General features: G+C 54.0%; 1 protein-coding gene across 2 annotated transcripts in view; it reads left to right on the plus strand.

Annotated features, from left to right (window-relative positions):
- The window catches only part of KIRREL3 (kirre like nephrin family adhesion molecule 3), a 529519-nt gene that overhangs the window by 497556 nt on the left and 11247 nt on the right, over positions 1–20716 (plus strand). For both annotated transcript variants that reach the window (XM_058544827.1, XM_058544829.1), the window contains exons 7-11: positions 5442–5547; positions 10871–11019; positions 12387–12514; positions 13900–14026; positions 18669–18769. In XM_058544827.1, the coding sequence (XP_058400810.1) occupies positions 5442–5547; positions 10871–11019; positions 12387–12514; positions 13900–14026; positions 18669–18769 (611 nt within the window). The remainder of the gene's footprint in view (positions 1–5441; positions 5548–10870; positions 11020–12386; positions 12515–13899; positions 14027–18668; positions 18770–20716) is intronic.

A 20716-nucleotide genomic window follows, 5' to 3' on the forward strand; every position in this document is an offset into this window, starting at 1 on the left:
TGGTAAGCCTCAGTGAGCGTCAGTTGCTATGATTAATATTAACAATGATGATGCTTTAAAGCTCTGCCAGCATCGCATTCTAAAAGTCACCTAAAGAGACTCCTACAGGTCTCCTAGAAGTCTCCCAAAAGTGCCTGTCAGCCCCAGAGAGCTAAGAGGCCACAAGGCGCCCCAGTGCCTTCCTCGCAGTATGGGACTGGTTTAGGTCTGAAGTGTCAGCACTCAAAAGTCGAATGTTCTCCTCTTAAAGCCCCTCCCTGCCAGTAGCATGATGCCACCACGTGTTGGTGGCTACTTTGGTCATAGGTTCTGAAGGACAATGCTAGAGCTGCTGGCATTCATTTCCTCCTTCTCATTTTATTCATTTTAAATCAAATTCATTTGAAAACACCTCCCAGCAGCCCTGGCTTCTAGATTCAGTGCTCCGCATGGCTCTCTAGGGAGCTAGAGTCCAGGGGGGCTGCATCCTAAGGTTTCCAGAGCCCGTATTGGGAGCCAGAGGACAGAAGTTCCCACTCAATGTCTAGAATCCTGGCAGATGCTGTTTAGATTCCAGAGGGCAGAAGAAACGGTCATAACCCTCAGATGGGCTCACTTGAGACACCCAGACACAACAGCTGAGCTCTTGGAGACGGCTTTATCTTCACTTTCTTGCCACCAGCTACTAACCCCTTTGTCCCCCTACAACCCACACCAAGCAGAAGGGTTCTTCTTCCATCCCTCATTCAACAAGAGCTAAGAACAGCAGGCCTGTTGCCAGGCCTAGGACCAGGGAGATGGGAGGGAGGAGCTCACACTGAGGGTCGTGTAAGGGTCGTTTAGGTACAGGGTTGCCTAGAGAGGAATGCCTCCCTCCCCTGGCCCTCGTCCAGGCCTCAGCTCTCCACACCCACCTGCTTCTTCCGTGCGGCAGCTGTGATGTAGAGAAGTAGGCCCAGCTCCTGAGAGGAAGCAAGATGCTGTGGGATCAAGTGTTCCAGCATCCAGAAAAGCAGCACCTCCCAGGAGCTGTGCGGGCCTAAGTTTGTCGCTTGCCCTGGGGACTCCAGTTCCCTGTCTAGTTTGACTGAATGAGGTCTAAGGTCTCTTCTTGCCCTAGTATTGACCACGAATCAGGCCTCTCTCCAGACACAAACCAAATCTGGGAGGAATGAGGGCGGGAGACTCAAGACATCCAAGTCTCCTACTGCCAGTTGTGGCCACTGAGAAGGCGCCTCCCCCCTTCCCCAATCTAGTCAGGAGGCCTGTGCCAGCTACGGAGCACCGCACAAGAGAAGCCATCCAGTGGGCTCTCCACTGCAGCGTCCCGGGCCCCGGCAGGGAGACTAGAAGGAGCAGTGTTTCTGATCCAGGCCATTATCCATCACACCAGGGGAACCTCTTCTGTCAACAAGAGTGTCATCATAACAACAGCGGATCCAGACTTTAAAAGACGTTCCTCTAAATGCACTCTAAGAGATGATCAGTGCACCAGGGAACACAGACAGCCTGCATCAGAGGACGCCAGCCTCGCCAGGTCTCTGGGCCCTTGCTGGCTTTCTTTCCGAGGATGGCTCAGCCACATGAGGAGAGAGGCATCGCGAACGAGGTCAGAGGGAGGCTGAGAACCTAGTGCCCAGTTTCCTAGATCAGCCCCATCTGAGGCAGTACAGGGTTGTGGTTAAGGCCACAGCATTCTTCTGGTTTGAATTCTGGCTGAGTGATGTTGGCCTGGTTATTTAACCTCTTTGTGCCTCGGTTTCCTCATCTGTATGTGGAGGTAACAATGCTCACCTCGTTCAGTGGCTGTGAGGATTAAATTAAACCATTTGGGGGATGTCCCTAGCACAGCGCCTGGCACATGGTGAGCACTCTGCTATTGTCACCAGGCACAGTCATGGGGGTGTAGCTGCCCCTCTCCCAGTGCCCCCACAGCCCTAACAGAGGAGAGGTCCCCATCCCCTTGTCCCCTCGCAAAAGGTGTCTGCATGTGCCTGCCAAGCAAAAGCACACGCTCTCTCCACCCCACCCTCCCCCTCCTTCCTGCTCCATTTATTCATTTGTTCATTCGATAAGCGTCCAACTGTTTACTGTGGACACCATGGGCTGAATCAGAGTTGCCTTTGCAAACCTGCTCATTTTCTCAGTCAACCAAGAAGCATCCAAACTCAGCAAAAGCACATTTGTTGTTTGTTTCCCTTGGTCTGTATATGTTACCCAACGGAAGACAAAGCCCCCAGATTGAGTAATGGGAGAGAAAGCTTAACACCCGCGAAGCCCCGCTACATCTGGACTCTGCATCCAGCTGCCAAGTTTCAAATGGATGTGCTATAAAATCACTGAGTCATGAAGCATCTCTCCTTTCCCACCCCTCCTCAGTGTATTGCTTCCCCTGAACACACGCGCGCGCACACACACGCGCGAGCATGCAGGTTGCTGATGGAAACACTAACAGACTTTCAGCTGTAACATCTGTTCAATGCAATCTCAGTTCCACCAGCTACATCAAAGCTGCCCTCCTGCAAGTTATGCAGCCAACATCATGAGTGGGATTAAAATCATGTTTAGTAGTTGGATATGACATAAACTATTTATACCTCTGGAGCCTGGTGGACTCCTGAAAATTCATATCCTGCACATCCAGAGGAGTGGGGGAGAGAGGGGCACCGGCGCGCCTCTGGGACTGGGGTGGAGGCACAGATGAGACTGGCTAGTATGAGAGCTTCCTAGGGGCCCATTCTCCTGAGGCTCTTCAGGAAAGGCTGGGTATCGAGGATACTGCAAAGAAGTAGGGAAGCTGCAGAAGAGAGGCATCCACAGGATAAACTGAGAATGGCAGGTAGGTGATGGAGGAGGGGATCAGGCAGCAAGGGGGGTCCTCTAACAGGTGTGTGCTCCATTTCCCTGCTCCTGAAGACTCATCATTTTATAAAGGATACCCGGGGGGCATGGACCTCCTGGAACTGCCCCCCGAGTTCTGTAGTGGGTTTCTAGATTCTATCAACTGGCACCATCACTTCCTCAAACAAAAGCTCCACCTCCCAGTGTTGAATATCATAATGTGAGGACATGTGCCAGCCACGCATTTGGATCCAGGTGGCAATTACCAAATGCCTATGCCTTGGGACCTGCTTCTCCAGCCGACAGTGAGACGCAAACTCCTCCCTGGGTCTGCATATCTCTGAGAGTGGTGCCATCAGAGCCGTAGGGTCCCACAGATGCCCTGCTTAGTTGGCCAGCCCTGCATGGAAATAAAGCTGGGCCTCCTGATTAGACCGGCGCTGGAAGCTGGTGGTCCTCGGCCGGGTGAGCAAGTACCAGCTGATGAGCAGCAGCTAGGAAGAGGCTGCCAGATTCTGGGGATACTAGCTCTCCTGAGAGGTGGGAGGAGAGCTCTCGTGGCTAGTCTTTGCTGCAAGCATCTTTGTAACCACTTGAACTACACTTTAAAAATAAGATTGAGATCATTGAAATACCTGTCATTTCCCTGATAATTCTCCAGGAAAAGGCAGGCAAGCTGGCTTCTCCAGGATCGCCGTCCCCATCCGGAACTGGGGGTCAAGGTGGGAGGACAGGCCTCCAGCACAGTCGGCCATTGCTGCTCAGGAACAGAGTTCTCTCCCCTGTGTCTTAACAAGCTGTCTGCAGATACCAGCGCAGCCCCTGTGGGTCCTCTCCCAGGCCCCAGCCCCCTGTGGGTCATCTCCCCCATCTCCTCAGCACTGGGCAGGGAGGCATGACCTAGCTTGAGCACCAGCAGGGCACAGGGGGGCCAAGGGGTCAAATGATCCCAACTCTGGAGTGGGCTTGTCTCAGTTGGCAGCTGGGGAGCTGTGTACATGACTATCTGAGGGTCTCAGGACCCCACCTGTTGTGTCAACCAGGAGCAGAGCCAGGCAGGCTGGAATCTTGGCTCCCTCGTGCTGCTCTTCACATGCACCCAGAGGGGTCAGCATTTTTCTCGATGTTCTCTCTTTACTTCTTTTTCTGAAAATGAGTTGAACCCTAGAAAGTCTTCATGACCTTCCAGTAATTTGCTCTGCTTATTGCTGAGGACCGGCCAGAAAACGTGGCCCAGGGTCCTGGCTAGGTCACTGGGACCAAGCTGTCCTCTTAACTCAGCCTAGAGTTGAACTCCGGTCAGACCTCTAGGCCATGACAGGAAGAGAGATGGGCACTGGCTGTCATCTCCCCTCCCCTGGAGTGTGGATGCCTAGGGGTGCTGAGGCCTGGGAGCCAAAGTGCATGCCCAGGAGCACGGATGCTATCAGCTTTTTGGAGCTTTTGGAGAAGGTCCCCTGAGCTCAGGATGACCAGGCTGCCTCGAGGCCATTCTCCTGCAGATTCTCCACCTCTCTGTCTCTCTGCTGTAGATCCCTCCGTCTCTATTTCCATCTTTCTGTCTCTGAGTCTCCTTATCTCTTTTCTCTATTCCTCATTATTTTGTTTGATTCTTCTCAACACCCTGTCATTTTCTGTCTCCATCTGCTTGGTCTCCCCCGGTCTTTTTCTTTTAGTCTGAAGTCTTTGATTAGGTGTCTCTGTGATTAGGTGAGTCTCTCTGTGTATCTCTTTCCATCTCTGCTTCTCTATGTTTCTCTGTCTCTTTTTCTTATTCTTCCTCTGCATTTCTCAATCTCTTTCTCTGTCTCTCTCTCTTGCTCTCTCTCTCTTTCTGTCTTTCTTTCTCTATCTGTCTCTCTGTCTCTCTCTCTCTCTCTGGTTCCATGTCTCTCTCCTATGTAAGTATCTCTCTGCCTGCCTCCCATCCTTTCCGTACGGATCTCCCTGTGTGTCTCTCTGTCTCTGCTCCCTGTCTCCCTGTCTCTCTCCCTGTCTCTGATTTCCTGTCTCCTTCACCTCCCACCACTTAGCGCTTCAGAGCTTGGCTTCTCATCATGCTGAATGAGAACCACGACGAGCCCAGCCTGGGAGCCGTGGGCTGGGTGACACCAGTCAGGACTCAGCAGAGATGATTAGGCTGATGAAAGAGTGTAAATGCCACTTTCAAGTTAACGGATGCACTAGAACCTTTACACAAGGAGATGTGAAATGACATTTCAAAGACAGAAAGTTTGTATTTAAATGGACTTAGTGTCCACCCTCCCCCTTATGCCCCCTGCATCCCTCTCCCTGCCTCTCCTTTCTGAAGTGTAGCCAGCACGCTCCTGGGGGCCCAGGCAGCCACGCTTCCTGGCCAGCTGTTCATTTAAACACCAGGCATTGAATCCACAGAGGGAGCCCTAACCCCATCACCAGGACTGCCTGAAGCTGACACCTCCATGGAGTGGGGGAGCCCCCTGCTGAGGAACCACTGGGGCGGTGGCTGTTCTGAGGGTCCCTGGGTGGTGGAATCTCTGGCCTTTACCCTCCATATTACCCAAGGGGTCTTCCTGCCCCATTCATTCCCAAAACCACGGACACCGCTCTCCAGTCTACAAGGGAAACTCTTCTCTCTGCAGACCCCCCGCTTGTCAACCTATCAGTGGAACCACAGCCGGTGCTGGAGGACAACGTCGTCACGTTCCACTGCTCTGCGAAGGCCAACCCGGCTGTCACCCAGTACAGGTAAGAGCCACTGCTGAGGAGGCCCGGCCTGGCCACTGGACCCTCCACACCCGTGCCTATCTCATGGGGTGTCACTTGTGGTCCTGGGCATCCAGCATAGTGCTTGGTTCACTGTGGGTGCCCAAGATCCCCTCCCTTCCCCACACACCCATCCAGCCCTGGCCAAGTGAGAACTCCTTCCCTCTGCCTTGTCCCCTGCACCCCCAGCCAGACAGACTTCCTCTCCGTCATGTACACACATGCTCCCTTTCTACCGGAGGCAATACGTATCACCTCTTCTGACTGAATAGCTTGTTTATCCCTTATTTCTGAAAAGAGGGATTGAGGCTCAGGAAAAAAGTTAAAACAACCAGGACAACCAGTAAGATCAGAACCCAGATTCTAGCCGTGTGCTCACCCAACTGTTCACCTGGGCAGGGTAGGATTTCTGGAACGGTCAGCCCTGTCCAGCGGGCACCTGGGATTGTTCATAGCCATGGCCCCAGTGCAGCCTTGCTCACAACAAAAAAGCATCACTGCTTTTTACATGCTTGTCTTTCCCTGTTGACTTCAAAAGTGAAGGCAAGAACTGCAATTCAGTCACGTATAGCTCTCAGCATGGCGCACAGTGTGTGGCGTGTAGCGGGTACTCCATAATGTGGGCTGACTGACTGGATAAACACACAGAGCGGCTCCTCTGGACACCTTTCTGCTGGTGCACATCACTGCACAAGATTTCCAGAAATGGGTGATCTCAGAGGTGCTCAAGGGCAGACTCAGACCCTCGCCTCCTTTAGATGCCTGCGGAACTAGCCACGGCCCTAACTCTGCCCCATCCCTTCCCACCAGCCCGGACCTGATCAGGGAGCCAGAGTGTCACCTCTGCCGTAGAGATGGGTTGTTAAGCTGCAGCATCAGCCAGTGCCAGGGAGGCCAACGGTCCCAGCCTGCCAGCCGAGGAAATAAGCCGGCCCAGGGAGGGGAGGACGGGGAAGACAAGAGGCAGTGCAGCCCCAAGGGTAATAGAGGAAATGGCCAGAGAGGCAGCCAGAGACTCAGGTTGGACACAAGGAGGAGCTCCCTGCAGTGCAGATAATTAAGCAACACTGGAGCCAGAAGCCCGGGAAAGACAGAGTCTTTATCCTTGAGGGTATTTTAAAAGAGGATGAAAACCCATCTGTCCTGTCCGATTTAGCCAGTCACTGGGCTAGAGGCAGGAGAAAGAAGATGACCTCCAGGCTCCCTGGGGTCGTGCAGCCCAGCAAGTCCAGGGGGCAGGTCTGGTTTGGCCAGGACCTGGCACGTGTCTAGAAGTGACTAAAGATGCAGAAGGAAACACCCAAGGACACGCCCTTTCTCAAGGTTTCCACCCTGCACCTGTGAGCTCGGGCTCCTCTCTACAAGGTCAGCTTCTCTCTGCTGTCTGCTCCCAGCTCTCTGCGTACAATCCCTAAATACCAGGCACCATGTGCACAGAAAATACTCTAGTACTGGGCAGCCCTTCACTCCCACAGACCACACAGGCAGGCACACCCCACATTCCCCCTCACATTCCCCCTCACAGCTGTCCCAGGAATGCCTGTTGGACCCCAGAGACCAGCACATACAACTCCCAACTTCACTGCCAGGCTCCAGTCATCTGAGGACCTGGTTACGGGAGGGCTGGGTGGAGGGCAGGGCCGTGCTCCAGGGCCTAGCAACATCCCCCTCTCCGTGCCTGCCTTCCGACCAGGACAGGGGAGCAAATACCAGGAAACCAGTCTGCTGGGCCTGATTCCCAGAGTCATCACCCTCAAAAAAAGCAGAACACCGATGATGACGGTAATAATAAGGTATAAGTCTACATACGGAGAGATCATCGTAAAGCAAACATGGCACGATATTAACAACTGGTGAATCTAGGTGAAGGGAGTATGGCAGTTAATTGGACTATTCTTGCAACTCTCTTATAAATTCAAAGGGTTTTTTTCAAACTAAAAAGTTAATAAATAAAGAAACAAACAAGCCCAGGATGTGCAGGCTTCCCTAGGCTGCGGGTATCCTGTGGTTTCTCTCCGTCTCCACCCTACCAGCAGCCCACAGTTGCAAGTCAGCCCCTCACACACAGAGCAGGAGGAGCTGCGAGGTGCAGGGCTGGCCAGAGCACACATGTTCTTACTTGTCACCTTCCCTCGTGGCCGCCTGATTAGCCACAGGCCTTGAAAACGCTTCGGTGCGGATCAGGCTCCCTCCAGGACTCCAGAGGCTTCCGGGAAGCTCTTCAGGCCGCTAGGAAAATGTGGGAGAGTCGGGTGGCCAGGGAAGGAGCAGGGTGGAGCGGCCGTGAAGAGGAGGCAACTGGCGTGTGCCCACCCACACCGCCTCAGCCCCCTCACTTCAGCGAGGTCTCCCCTAGCAGGCAGACGGTCGTGCTAGATGTGGTGCTGGGATCCGAGAGGACGAGCCTTAAGCAAATCCCATCACAAACGTACATTGATTTTTCCCTACTGACTCTGACAAGATTACAGGGATCTTTGTTTCTTTCCTTGCATAGTCTTGATTGTTCCACGTAAGAGGCTGTGATCTTGGAGGTTAGAGATATTCCCTCCTCCACCCCAGCACCCAGAAAGGGGACATGGGTGGGCAAGGAGTGCATCCAGCTGGGCTCAGCTGTCACTTCAGCTGCCCCACTGGACCAGGGGCCAGGCCAGCAGAACAGGCCTGAGCACGCTGTGACATGGATCTCCCCACCTGCTTCTCATACTCTCCTCTGAGGCTCCCTCGGTGCCCCAGCACGTAACGGGAGGGGACCACCGCCCAATGTGAAACACAGGGCTCTTTGAGGACAGCCTGTGGGCTGTGACACGCTGGGCCTCCTGATTCTGCGATATGAATAATTAATCCTCTTACATTGGCTCAGGCCAAATTAGACATTGATTGGGAAAGGCTTAATCTGACTCCTTTTCCAAGGGGCTGGGAGGGGTGGTGAAAGCCGCAGTGGAGGCAGGGGGATCGGTGGGTGGCTAGGGTGAAGGGATGAGTTGGAAGGAGGAGGAAGCTAAGCCCAAGAACGCAGAGGAGAAGAGAGAAGAGACAGGAGAGGGTGGGACCCGCTCTCTGGTTCACCCTTGACCCTGTGGCCAGCTGCTTGAATGAGTGCTTCGGGCTTCTGGAAGGGATCCCTACAGATGGGTTCTTTGGTGTGGGAGGAGGATAAAGGAAGACATAAAGGAAGAAAAAGACTAGCTGAGCGAGACGTAAACAGGGGAGTCTTGAGGTGTCCCCAAAAGGCCTTGGCCTTGGGCACCTGAGGGCCCTGGAAAGCCCTCACAGCCAACTCCTGCCCATGACCCTGGGGGAGGATAGTCTAAGATTTCTCCTGCTCCCCACTCTGCCTCTAAGGTAGGGACAGGACCCGAGGAGCTAAGGGCAGCAGCTACACAGATGGCCAGGCTCAGACAGCACCACTCTGCTGGGGACAAGAAAACTTAGTCCCCCAGCCATCCCACTGGGTTCCGGGCCTGTGGGAGCCCCCGCAGCTCTCCTGAGCTCCTCAAGGCCAAGCAGATGGAGCTTCCACCACTAGTGACTTACACTGAGAGGTGCCCCAGATGGAGAGGGGAGAAAGCTCCATCTTCTCCAGGAACCTCTCCAATGATGAAAGAGGACCACCTATCAGAACCCACAGGCCTGGGCCCGTGCCTGCCCCGCCCCAGCATCTGGTGCTGTAAGCAGCCAGGAGCAGAGGTCTCGGCAGAGCCGGTAGAAGGAGTGGAGGTTGGACACACATCCCCAACCATATGTCCGGACTGAATTCATCTGCCTCAGGCAGGGGCTGGGCCTGACTATTAAGTCAGGTCATTAAATTAAAGTTAGAAATTGAAATGATTCATGAATAACTCATAATGGTTTGTTGGGAAGCTCCTTAAGCTCTCAGGGAGCTATGGTTTGCTCTGTTGTTAAACGATAATTGTTATTATTAATCATGTTCTTAATAATTATCCTATATTAATTCGCGATAATAACCACATGGTGCCAGCCTGGGTGCTCCGTGTGACGCGGAGAGATGGCATCTCTCGGGGCTGGACAGGCCAGACTAAGCAGGAAGCTAATGGAGGGAAGGGCAGGAGATGATCCAGGAAAGGCTCCAGGAATAAAGGCAGAGCCAGCAGAGAAGCTGTGGCTACAGGGTAACAATTGTGGGGGCCGAGGAACCTCTCCAGCTATGGTAAAGACATACACCCCAAAATAGGCTTGACTGTAGTAGGAGGAGCCTGGTCGGAAGTTTGGGATTTAAAGTGCGTTGTCCACAAGAGGAGTAAACAGGGAAGCTATGAACTCTCTCTCCATGGGGATCTGTAAGGAAAGCCCCCACCCTCACACATGCACAGGCACCCTGGGGCTCCCAGTACCGCCCCATAGGTAACAGGCTGCCCCGTCACTGGTCCAATGGAGTGATCACCACCCAAAGGCCAGGACCAAGACAGGCCTGAGGTTTACTGGTCTCTCACCTCTGGGGGTGCCCATCAGCCGATTGGCTGCTGAAGGAAGTCAGCACAGCCTTCTTCCCGCCTCCCCGACCCAGCTGGGAGTGATGGAGCCACGGCCTCTGAGGAGTGAAGCCAGGGTGGGAGGGCGGAAGCTAGGCAGGAAGGAGCAGTGCCATTCCCAGGATGGGGGCTGAAAGGGCTTTCAGGGAGAGCAGCGCCACGCAGGGACCCAGCCTGGAGTGAGGTGTTACGACAGGAGAGCTGAGAGAGCTGGCTGAGTGGCAGGCAGGGGCAGGCAGGACCACTGGCTAACACCACTGCATCAGCTCCACCTTATCTGGAAATTGAGCTTCCTGGAGCCTCATTTCTCTGTATGGGTGTGTGTACACATGCGCATGCATGTGTGTGCACGTGAGCATGCATACATGGGTGCACGCCATTAGATTTTGGCCTCTGAGGCCATGGACTTGGCCTCCCTTTTTTCTGGCGTGGCCCAGGAGGGGACCCCCATTAGAGCTCAGAGCAGGACAGCCATGCTGTCCAGGACTGACAGTCGAGTTACCCATCGCCCAGCCAGAGTAGGCGACCCTCCTCCCTCCAGAATGACCTGCTTGTCAAGTACCGCTGACGGCCTGACGACCCATGGACCAAAGCCCACCACCTCCACCACTGACTCCTCCCCCAGCCCCGGAAGTAACCCCTCTGTGGAGATTTCCCCTGAGGGGCCCCTCAGGGGGCCTGCCCCATGCTGTCCCATGCCAGGCCTCGTTTTCCCATAGGATGGATGTGTCCAGCTCCCATAGAGAAGTTCCCCCAGGCGGGAGGGCCACCCTTGCCATTGGAAGTCCACACCAGCCTCGGGGCCTGTGTTGCAGGTGGGCCAAGCGGGGCCAGATCATCAAGGAGGCCTCTGGAGAAGTGTATCGGACCACCGTGGACTACACATACTTCTCAGAGCCTGTCTCCTGCGAAGTGACCAATGCCTTGGGCAGCACCAACATCAGCCGCACGGTCGATGTCTACTGTGAGTGCAGCTGTCGAGGGATCCCTGGGGGTGGGCACTGGGCCAACTCATTGCACACGACGGGACAAGGCCTCACAAGCTCATGAGGCTGCGCACTTTACGGAAAGCGTCCTCTGGTGGTGTTTCATTTATATCTGGACTCTCATAGTAACCCAGGGAGGCAGGAACTAGTATGCCCACCACCCAGATGAGGGGATGGAGGCCCGAGGTCACACGGCGAGTAAGTGGCAAAATGTGAACAGAGACCAGGCTCTGAGTGAATCCACTGCCTCCCATTAGGGGCTCACGTACATCACCCTCTTCCCTGGTGGCCTGGGAGAGACCCACGGGGAGCCAGCCCATGGCTGATGAGCCCCTTAGTGATGTGTTCACAGCACTAAGTGTTAGCTCGTCTACTGCCCTTTACAGTTTGAAAAGCACTTTTACAAAGTTTCTTTATATCTGACCCCTCCACGTGTTCCCAGAAGCCTCGGCAAGAAGTGCTGTTACTCCCTTTTTACATCAGGGACTAATCCGGGTCTCCTGACCCTGGATTTCACACCCTTCTGCTCCCTGAAAGCAGCTCCCTGCACACCCTCCCGTCACCGCACCTGAAATTCCACCGTTGCCCCCACTCGGGACCAGGGCCTGGTCTGCAGGAGGCTCCAGTTACAGGCGCCGTAAAGGGGAAGGCGGGCAGAGCCTCTGTTAACACTCACCAACACTTGGCGGGGCGTGGGAAACCGGCCAAGGGCAAGTCTACTTCAGTGGGGTTGAAAAAGAGGCTGGGCAGGGCTAGAAAAGAGGATGACCTGAGAGCAGGGGCAGAGGACATCCCAGAGGAGGCCTGGCCTCCTCCACTCCTTATCTCAGAGCCCCTGGGAGGGCCCCAGGAGGGCTCAGGGAGCCGGGCCAGGTGCACAGGGTACCTCGATCCCAGGTCACAAAGCTTAGGCCTGGAGGAGGAGGACAGGGTACCTGAAGGCAGATACGTGAAGATCCCAAGGCCCAAGATTTCTGGGGCAGGAGGAAGGCCCCTCTGCCCACACAGTGGGGAGAGGGCTTCCTGGGACCAGGACAGAGGGACAGGGATGGGCGAGCCCTGGGGGAAATCCAGGCAGAAATGGGGCCAGAGCACCTTTTTCCTGGGGCTGTGCTGCCTACCTCTGCGGTGGGCCAAGGGAGACTGGGCTGGGGGAGAGGGGTCTCTTCCTCACTTCCCAAGTCCCACTCCAGACCCAGGCCCAGCCTGGGCAGAGGACTGAAATGCAAGGGAACAAGATTGAGGTGGCATAGGTACCCGCTGTCCCCTTCCTCTAACTGGGGTGGGAGGGTCCCCAGAGATCCCGGCTCACCAGACCCCTGTCTCCTCCTTCCTCCCATCACAGTCGGGCCCAGGATGACCATGGAGCCCCAGTCCCTGCTTGTGGATCTGGGCTCCGATGCCATCTTCAGCTGCGCCTGGACGGGCAACCCATCCCTGACCATCGTCTGGATGAAACGGGGCTCCGGCGTGGTGAGTCCACACTGAGACCCCAGAGGACCTCTGGCAGGGGTGGCGGGCCCACGGGCCAGGAGTGGGGGGAACCACCTTCCAAGGCCCCTCTCACTCTTAGATTGGGGGCATCAGCCTCCTGTGCAAGCTGAAGGAAAAAGCACCCCAGAAAGAGGAGAGGGCACCTCAGGTATCCATGTGTACCCCTCGGCCCTACACACATCAGCCTTTGCAGCTTTGCCCTGTCATGAGCCTGATAAGAAAAGCAGGTGGGGCCGGCCTGGTGGTGCAGCGGTTAAGCGCATGCTCCGCTGCGGCAGCCCAGGGTTCGCTGGTTCAGATCCTGGGCGTGCACTGACGCACAGCTTGTTAAGCCATGCTGTGGCAGGGTCCCATATAAAGAAGAGGAAGATGGGCACAGATGTTAGCCCAGGGTCAATCTTCCTCAGAAAAAAGAGGAGGATTGGCAACAGATGTTAGCTCAGGGCTAATCTTCCTCACAAAAAAAAACAAGGAAAGAGAAAAGCAGGTGGTCACTGACACGCTGGGAGTGACAAGTCATCGGGAGGGCTTTTCAACTCTCCCCACTAGTTAAGTCACCCTCTAGCCCTGGGGTTAAGCTTTGCTTTCTTCCTGTGTTCCTCTTCCAGAATGTGTGTGTTCTTTAGCGTGCATGAATTTGTCAGCACGTCCATCCCCTCTGGAGGACCAGTGACAGCCTCGAGCAGGGCAGGAGGGGGAGAGGCAGAGGGACACTGACCCCTGTGTGGCCTACTCCCTGCCAGACACTGCGCTGTCCTCTGAGCATGACTGCCCCCATGGTAGGGATAAGGAAACAGCATAGGAGAAGATAAGTAACTGCCCAAAGCCACCAGGTAGACACCGCTGACGGCAGGATTCGAACTCAGAGCTAGCTAATGCCAAAGTCTGTTTTATTGTCGTCACCCCAAACTACATGCCAAAGGGATCCTGAAAATGACTCAGAAAAGACAGGTATGGGGACCCTCAAAGAAGCTCAGATGTAGGATAATTTCCCCAGTGGCCACACTGGTAGAATTTGGTCAGCAGCCCCTCCATCTGTGAGAAAGCCTCGGGGGGTCCTCAGCCAGGGATCCCCCTCCTCCTCCCACACTCATCCCTCCTCCATATGCCCCCACTTAGGGCTGAAGCTGGGAGGTAGTATCTTCAGCTACTCACGGAGAGTTCCCGTGCGTGGGCTCTCCCCTCAACAGCTCACCGGGCACACTGTGTAATAAAACATCTGTCTCCTACCCCACCCCTGCTTTTTACTGAGATACTGAAGACTGAGTCACTTACCACCAGGCCTGCCTCTCAGCCCTTCGGTTCTGAGGGACAGAGAGAGCCCACCCCTATTCTTTGTGTCTGATCTTCCCTGATTCTCCTAGGTCCTCAGCAATGAAAAGACCCTGACCCTCAAAAACGTCCGCCAGGAGGATGCTGGGAAGTATGTGTGCCGAGCCGTGGTGCCCCGGGTGGGAGCCGGGGAGCGAGAGGTGACCCTGACTGTCAATGGTAAGTCCCCCACTCGAACTAGGGTGACAGGGGAAGAGGGACCCAAGGCATCTTGGTCCCGGGCATTGCCCCAAAGGGACTGTCGTTGGTTCTGGCCTTGCTACCACCTCCATAGCAATGATGTCCACCTCTTCGAGTCTGTGTTGGAGGCCAGCCCTGAGGTGAGGGAGGGCCTGGGTAGTTTTCTGGTCACCTCCTCCTTCCTTTGTTACTTCTAAGGACTCTCAGCCCTAAGTGTTTCGCTGAGGAATTTTATCCTGGCCAGGAAAGAAGAGTCAGAAGGCCACTGGGCAGCCAACATAGATCCCATTTCTATCTTTTGACATTGACCTTGGCCCTGGTGGGGAATTTAAGGGAGCCTCTCTGTGATTCCTGGTCAGCTATTTCCCATTGCATTAGTGCTGCTCAACCAGGAAGACCTGTCATCATCCCCATGAGACCAAGCGTTCAGGGAGCCCCTTGAGGGCAGGGAATGTGTCTTAAAAAAAATCATTACAGGGGCTGGCCCAGTGGCATAGTGGTTAAGTTTGCTCACTCCGCTTCAGCGGCCCAGGGTTGGTGGGTTTGTCCCATACACAAAATACAGGAAGATTGGCACAGATGTTAGCTCAGGGCCAATCTTCCTCACCAAAAAAAAAAAAAAAAAAAATCCTTACACAGGAGAGTGTTTTCGCATCTCTCCAAGAACACAGTGAGAGTTACTAGATGACAGCTACATGAAACATTTAGGGGACAGGCATCAGGCCAGGCCTGGACGATGGGATGTGGAAGGTCATGGGAAAGCTGAGACCTAGCTCAGGTCAGACCCAAGAAGACTGTGGTACCAGGATGGAAATTACTGTCCCTGCCGTGACATGTGCCTTAGCTGTGGTCAGCAACCCAAGTTGCTGGTTTGAGAGGGTGAGAAACGCTAAGGCCAAGTCCCTCTGCCGTTTCCAAACTCCCTCTCTCTGCTGGGTTCTGGGTTCCTATTGTGAGCCCCCTGCCCCCACATAGTCTGCCTCAGATCAAAATCCAGAGGCGCTGAGCCCCGGCAGGAATCGATCCACAAACCCATGTTTGTAGGTCCTCTGGGTCCTGCCCCAGATCAGGGCCCTAGGGTAGGGCTGAGCTGAGTTCTAGAAATTTGCCCCAAAGGCCTCATCTCAACCCAGGAAGCCGCCCACTGACAGCCTCATCTACTCTCCTCCCTTGCTAGAAAACTAAAACCAGCTTGGTGCTTCCTCAGCCATCCCCCTCTGCTGTCCTCATTAGCCAGCCTCCTCCATCTATTTCCCTCCGTCTCCCCCTCCCCCAGGGTCGCAGCAGCCCCAGAGGGCAGGTGAATGTACCCAGACCCAGAGTGCTCACAGGCCACCTGTCCTGGGCAGAACCCTGACTCAGGAGCCTCCCCGCCTTTCCTATGTGTCCCCGGGATGCCACCAATAAATTGGCACTGCAGGGCTAAAAATAACAGCATCTGATGGCGCCTCCGTATATCCATGGCAACAGAGGCTGCAGCCTTTTCCTGCCGCTCTGTGTCTGACACTCAGCTCCAGCGCCAGGCCCCAGTGAAATCAGTGGCCTCTCCCTCTGGGAGAGTGCTGGGGAGTCCTGCTGGTCAGTGACTGCAGCCAGCTCGGTCCACTGGCCCTGTGACCAACCTGGCTGGGGACCCTCAGACTCACACGTGGCCTCCAGGGTCCCCAAGCCTGAAGCTTTTAAACAAGTGTCAGGGAAGAGGGAGAATCCCCCCTCCACCCTTTCCCTCAAGGTTCTTATGGCTGGCCAAATAATTAAAAAGACAGGTTAGCAGGAGAAAATAATACCAAGTTTAATAGCATGTATACATGAGAGAAACCAGGGAAACTGAGTTTTCTCAACACAATAGCAGAGATTGTGCCTTAAATACTATCTCAGCTAAAGACAAAGGAGGATGTTGGGGGTGGGGGTGTCAGTTATGGGAGATTACCAGTAAAGCACAGTAAACAAGAGTAAGGTTATTATGCAGATTTAAGGCCTCACCTTCCACATTGATAAGTTCCTAGAGATGAAGTCATCCCCCCTCTTCCCAATACAGAGATGGAGATACCTTTACAAATGGAGATTCCCCCTATAAATGTAAATGTCTGGCAACTCCTAGCAGGGCTGCCTAGAGAATGTGGCCAGGAAGAGACAGAATTTTTGATAAGATGGGCTCGTTGGTGCCTTTCCTATTGTAATATCTATTTTACATTATATTACAGCCATCAAATAGTAACTCCTTCCTGGAACAGGTCTTCTATGTTAAATTCTTTAGGCAGTTAGTGGAGGAGGTCAAATGTCCATCAGAGAAAACAATAAAGGTAAAGAGACATATTTCAGGGGGGCCAAATCTTGATCTCTCACACAAGCATCCTCGTTTCTGGGGAAAACAGGGTGGATGAAGGGGGCTGACATTCCCTTGTCACTTTAGACACTCAGGCATTTCCCAGCAGGGATTTAAGGTGGCTTCCTGAGGAGGGAATGGACACCTGGGGGATGTTTCTCCTGGATAGGACACCCCGGCCTGGGCCCTGGCCTCTAGCCAGGGTTTAATCTGCCCCCTCAGCGTCCATCCTTCCACTCGCCTCCTCTGCCCCCAATCCTTCCAGCACAAGCTCCCCTACTCTGCCAGGAAGAGAAACCCCCAAGGGATTGGAGTGAAGCAGGGAGGATGTTCGTTTGTTCCTGCTGAACTAGAGTCATCTCAGCCTGAGGAAGGGGAACGGATTGAGTGGTCCAGGGAGAGGAGCCCGCCACCCTGCACAGGAGTGGAAGTGTCTGGAGGGGCATCTGGAGACCAGCTGGAGGGATGGCGAAGCCCTTTTGAGAGGGGCCTGGCCTAGGCTGAAGGGATCTGACGTCATGAAAGGGTCCAGAATGAGATGGGGTTCTCAACAAAACCAACCCCAGCCATGGACGGCTGCTGGCCGCTGCCCTCTGGGAAGTAAACTGGCCCGGACCTCAGTGATGTGGCTCAAACTCCAGACCTGCAGGAAGGGGAAGATAAACCACACCACTGCTGCGCTTTGACTCCTCAATCCCGACCACCTTTCTCCTGATTTCTGCTTTCTTTTAAGAAGCCCTTAAACATGTATGCATTTGCCTGATCACTTTAGGATGCCCGAGACGCCCCTAGGGAATTCCTCACTCCTAGGAAGTGAAGGGGAAAAGGTTTATGGTATCCTCACTTTCAGCCCAGCAGCAAAACAAAGCCATGCCAGTTCCTACAACAGGAAGCCCTCCCCGCTTTGGGCCAAAGCCTTCTTGGAGCAAAGCACGTGCACTCTTACAGCCTCCTGAGGGTGGAAGCCCTCATCCTGAGGGTCTCCACATCTGCCCCACCCAGCTCCGAGCCATCTGCCATCCTCCACCCAGTAGAAGTCACCTGAGTGTCTCCAGCACCTTTTTTCCCCTAGGTTGAGAGCTACTCATAGAAATGCAAATCTGTTTTAATTAAGGTGGCTAATAAGCAGCAATTATGTTTGCAGTGATTTTTGTTTTGTTCCCAGCATAATTTTGCCTGTCCTCCAGATCCCATGCTAGCTATAGATCTCTTTCCTCTCCTTCCTGCCACCGAAGCCCCAACTTTTCCCCTTGCGATTGGGAAGGGGGCACGAGGGTCTCTATCCCCACCCCACACTTCAGCTGCCCAGCGCAGCCAGGAAGTTAACTGAGCAAATGGCTGAACTAGCCGCTGGGCATATGCAGGAAAAACTTAGGTTAGATAAAGGCAGAAGTGGACAGGGAGCACTGTTGGACTTCAGGTTCCGGATGAACACTGCAGGCTGTCCGGTGCGGTGAATGAGGCAGGTACTCCCGGAGACATCCATAAACATGTCACACACACGCAAGTACATGCGTGCACACGCGCGCACAAGGACTGCATGGGATAAGGTCAGGGTCAGCTCTGGAGCAGTGGCCTCACCTGGGCCGTCTGAGTATGCTTGTGGAGGCGGGCCAGGCCATGAACTCCAGGATCTCCTGAGACATATGTGAGATGAAGGCTGTGAACACGCCCAGTGCTTTCCACCTGTCTAGGGAGGATCCCCCCTTGGAAGAGGAACATCACCATTTATTTCTCTTCCTCCCCCTTGGCCCGGCCCTGCCCTGCCAAGGACATTTGGTTTGTTAGGCAAACACGCCCTCTACTGCAGGTCTGAGAAAATGGCTTGAAATTGAACAGCTGGCTGAGGCGGAGGTGACATTACTTAGCACTGTATACCCGTCCCCTGTCCCCACCCCCACCCTGACATCTCCCCCATTCCCTTCACAAGTTTAGCACCTCCTTCATAAAGCTTTCCCCATCGGCAGGTAGAGTTATTCTCTCTCCTCTGAAGTCAGTTAGCACATCTGTACGGCTCCTGTGGTACCACCTCTCACCACCTTCCATTACAGCTGTTTACATCTTCTGGGCATCCTGACGTAGCAGCCTTCACTCATGATCCCTTGAGAGGTTTATGACTGAGTGATAATTTATCTTTGTGTCCCCTGCCTTGCACTTTACCTTACACGTACAGGCCTTTAGTAAATGTTTGCTGAATGAGTGAGTTAATGAATAAACCTCTGAACCTGCCCAAGAGGGACCCTGCCAGGCACCTGCCTTTCCCGAATCCCTGATGTGATGCTGTCTGCCCAACAGGACCCCCCATCATCTCCAGCACCCAGACCCAGCATGCCCTCCATGGGGAGAAGGGCCAGATCAAGTGCTTCATCCGGAGCACACCACCACCCGACCGCATCGTGAGTGCTCCGGGGCAGGGAGGGGAGGGCGAGCGCATGGCCAGCACACTCAGTGGCCTGGCAGGTCATCTCAGCCCACAGGTGTGCCACCACAGGGCCAGTAGGTGCACGCCTCTGAGTGAGCTTCTTTTCCCCAGTGGGGAAAATTTTACCTGCCTTGTTTCTCTTGGAAAGGCATCGTAGAGACAAAAACCACAGGCAGCCTCCTTTCTCAGAACAGGCTGTGCCCCAGGGTTCATCAGCAGGGGTATTGAACTCCACTCTGCCATTCAGCTGTGCACTAACATTGATGGTTCTGATTGAATTCTGCATCCTGGGAGCAGAGGGGCAAGTGAGGGGAGCGGAAGGAAAAGATAAATAATTTCTTCCCTTTCCTGGGTTCAAGGCCAGTCTTTGGCAAAATCCTACACAGAACGCAGTTTATAGTTGGCAAACCCCTTTCTGCGCCGCTCAGAGTCCTCCTCTATGGGCCTCCACCGCCTTGACGTTCATGGAGAACGCTGCCCTGTTTATCAAGTTTTTCCCTCCAAAAATATCGCTCTGTTCTCCCTCCCTTCCTCAAAACTCTCATCCTGGCAATGCAGCTAAGGCAACTGGAATAGTTCTCCCACCTCCTAGCTATCTGCATTTGTAACAGCCAGGGTCTCCCACTCACTCAAGGCCGCCTGAGACTGGCGGAAGCGCAAGCATGAACACAAAAAGAGGTGAGCATTTCCCAGCATTGCTAGGGGCAGGTATTATTGTGAGTGAGTCCCAGTGCCTAGGCCGGTCCTGCTAGCAGACTGCCCGGGGCAGCTTTGCAGAACTGCTCTACCCTCTCACAGTGCAGTGGTGCCAGGGAGGGCATGAGGAGCACACGCAGAACACCTGTGGGCCGTGCCAGGCTGGTACGCCGAGGCTGAACACACTGAAGGTGTCGTCCTGTACACTAAGATATTATTAGAGCAGTATCGCTGTTACACACTGTCTCAGGCATTCAGTTCATTCGCTGTCTGAAAGATTCATGCAAAAATTGCAATAATTTATGCATAGAACTAATATCTATGCCTCCCTGTTCACTTCACTCTTTAATTTTTTTAATTATCAGTGTAACACATTGTAGAATATTCCATTCACTCTTGAGCATATTCACACAATCTTACTCTTCACAGATATCTAACTCTAGGCCAGCGGTTCTCAACCAGGGTGGTTTTGCCCCCAGGGGACATTTGGTGATGTCTGGAGACATTTTGGTTGTCACAACTGGAGGGATGCTACTGGCATCTAGTGAGTAGAGGCCAGAGGTGCTGGTAAACATCCCTCAATGCTGAGGACAGCCCCCACAAGCAACAGTTATCTGGAATATCAACAGTGCCGAGTCTGAGAAACCGCCCTCGGCTCACTGGTGCCCTCTGCACCCCATCTGAGTTGCGACTTCTCACCAACTCTCTGAGCCTGGGTGTGCAAGGTGCTTACAGCGTACATGAAATGGCTCTGAGAAAAACTAAATTATCATCCTTATAAACTAAGATAGATTAAGATTTTCATAAATACAATTCTCGGAACGTACTTTGTACAAACGGACATACAAAATAACAAAACTGGACTCAGCTGCTCTGGGGCTGGGCTTCTCTCTCCGCCTGCAAGGTGGCAGCACAGTGCCGGGGTGCCAGCGCCGGCCAGCCGAGGGAGGGGCTCCGATCGCTGCCACAGAGTTCCCTGTTGGCCTGGAAAAATGTTCCAGTCAGAGCCACATAAGGCCCCCTTGTCAATGGAAATACCCTCTAAGGTGGCCCAACTTCTGTGTGTGTATGTACCTGTGTATGCGTTTGTGGTGTGTGTGTGTGTGTGTGTGTGCATGTACCTGTGTGTACATGTGTTGGCTCTGTGTGTGGTGTATGACGTGTCTTTACGTTTGTGGTGTGTGTTGTGATGTGTGCATACACATGCTGGCGCTGTGTGGCAGTG

This window comes from Diceros bicornis, chromosome 7, assembly GCF_020826845.1.
Source record: "Diceros bicornis minor isolate mBicDic1 chromosome 7, mDicBic1.mat.cur, whole genome shotgun sequence".
Lineage (NCBI taxonomy): Eukaryota > Metazoa > Chordata > Mammalia > Perissodactyla > Rhinocerotidae > Diceros > Diceros bicornis.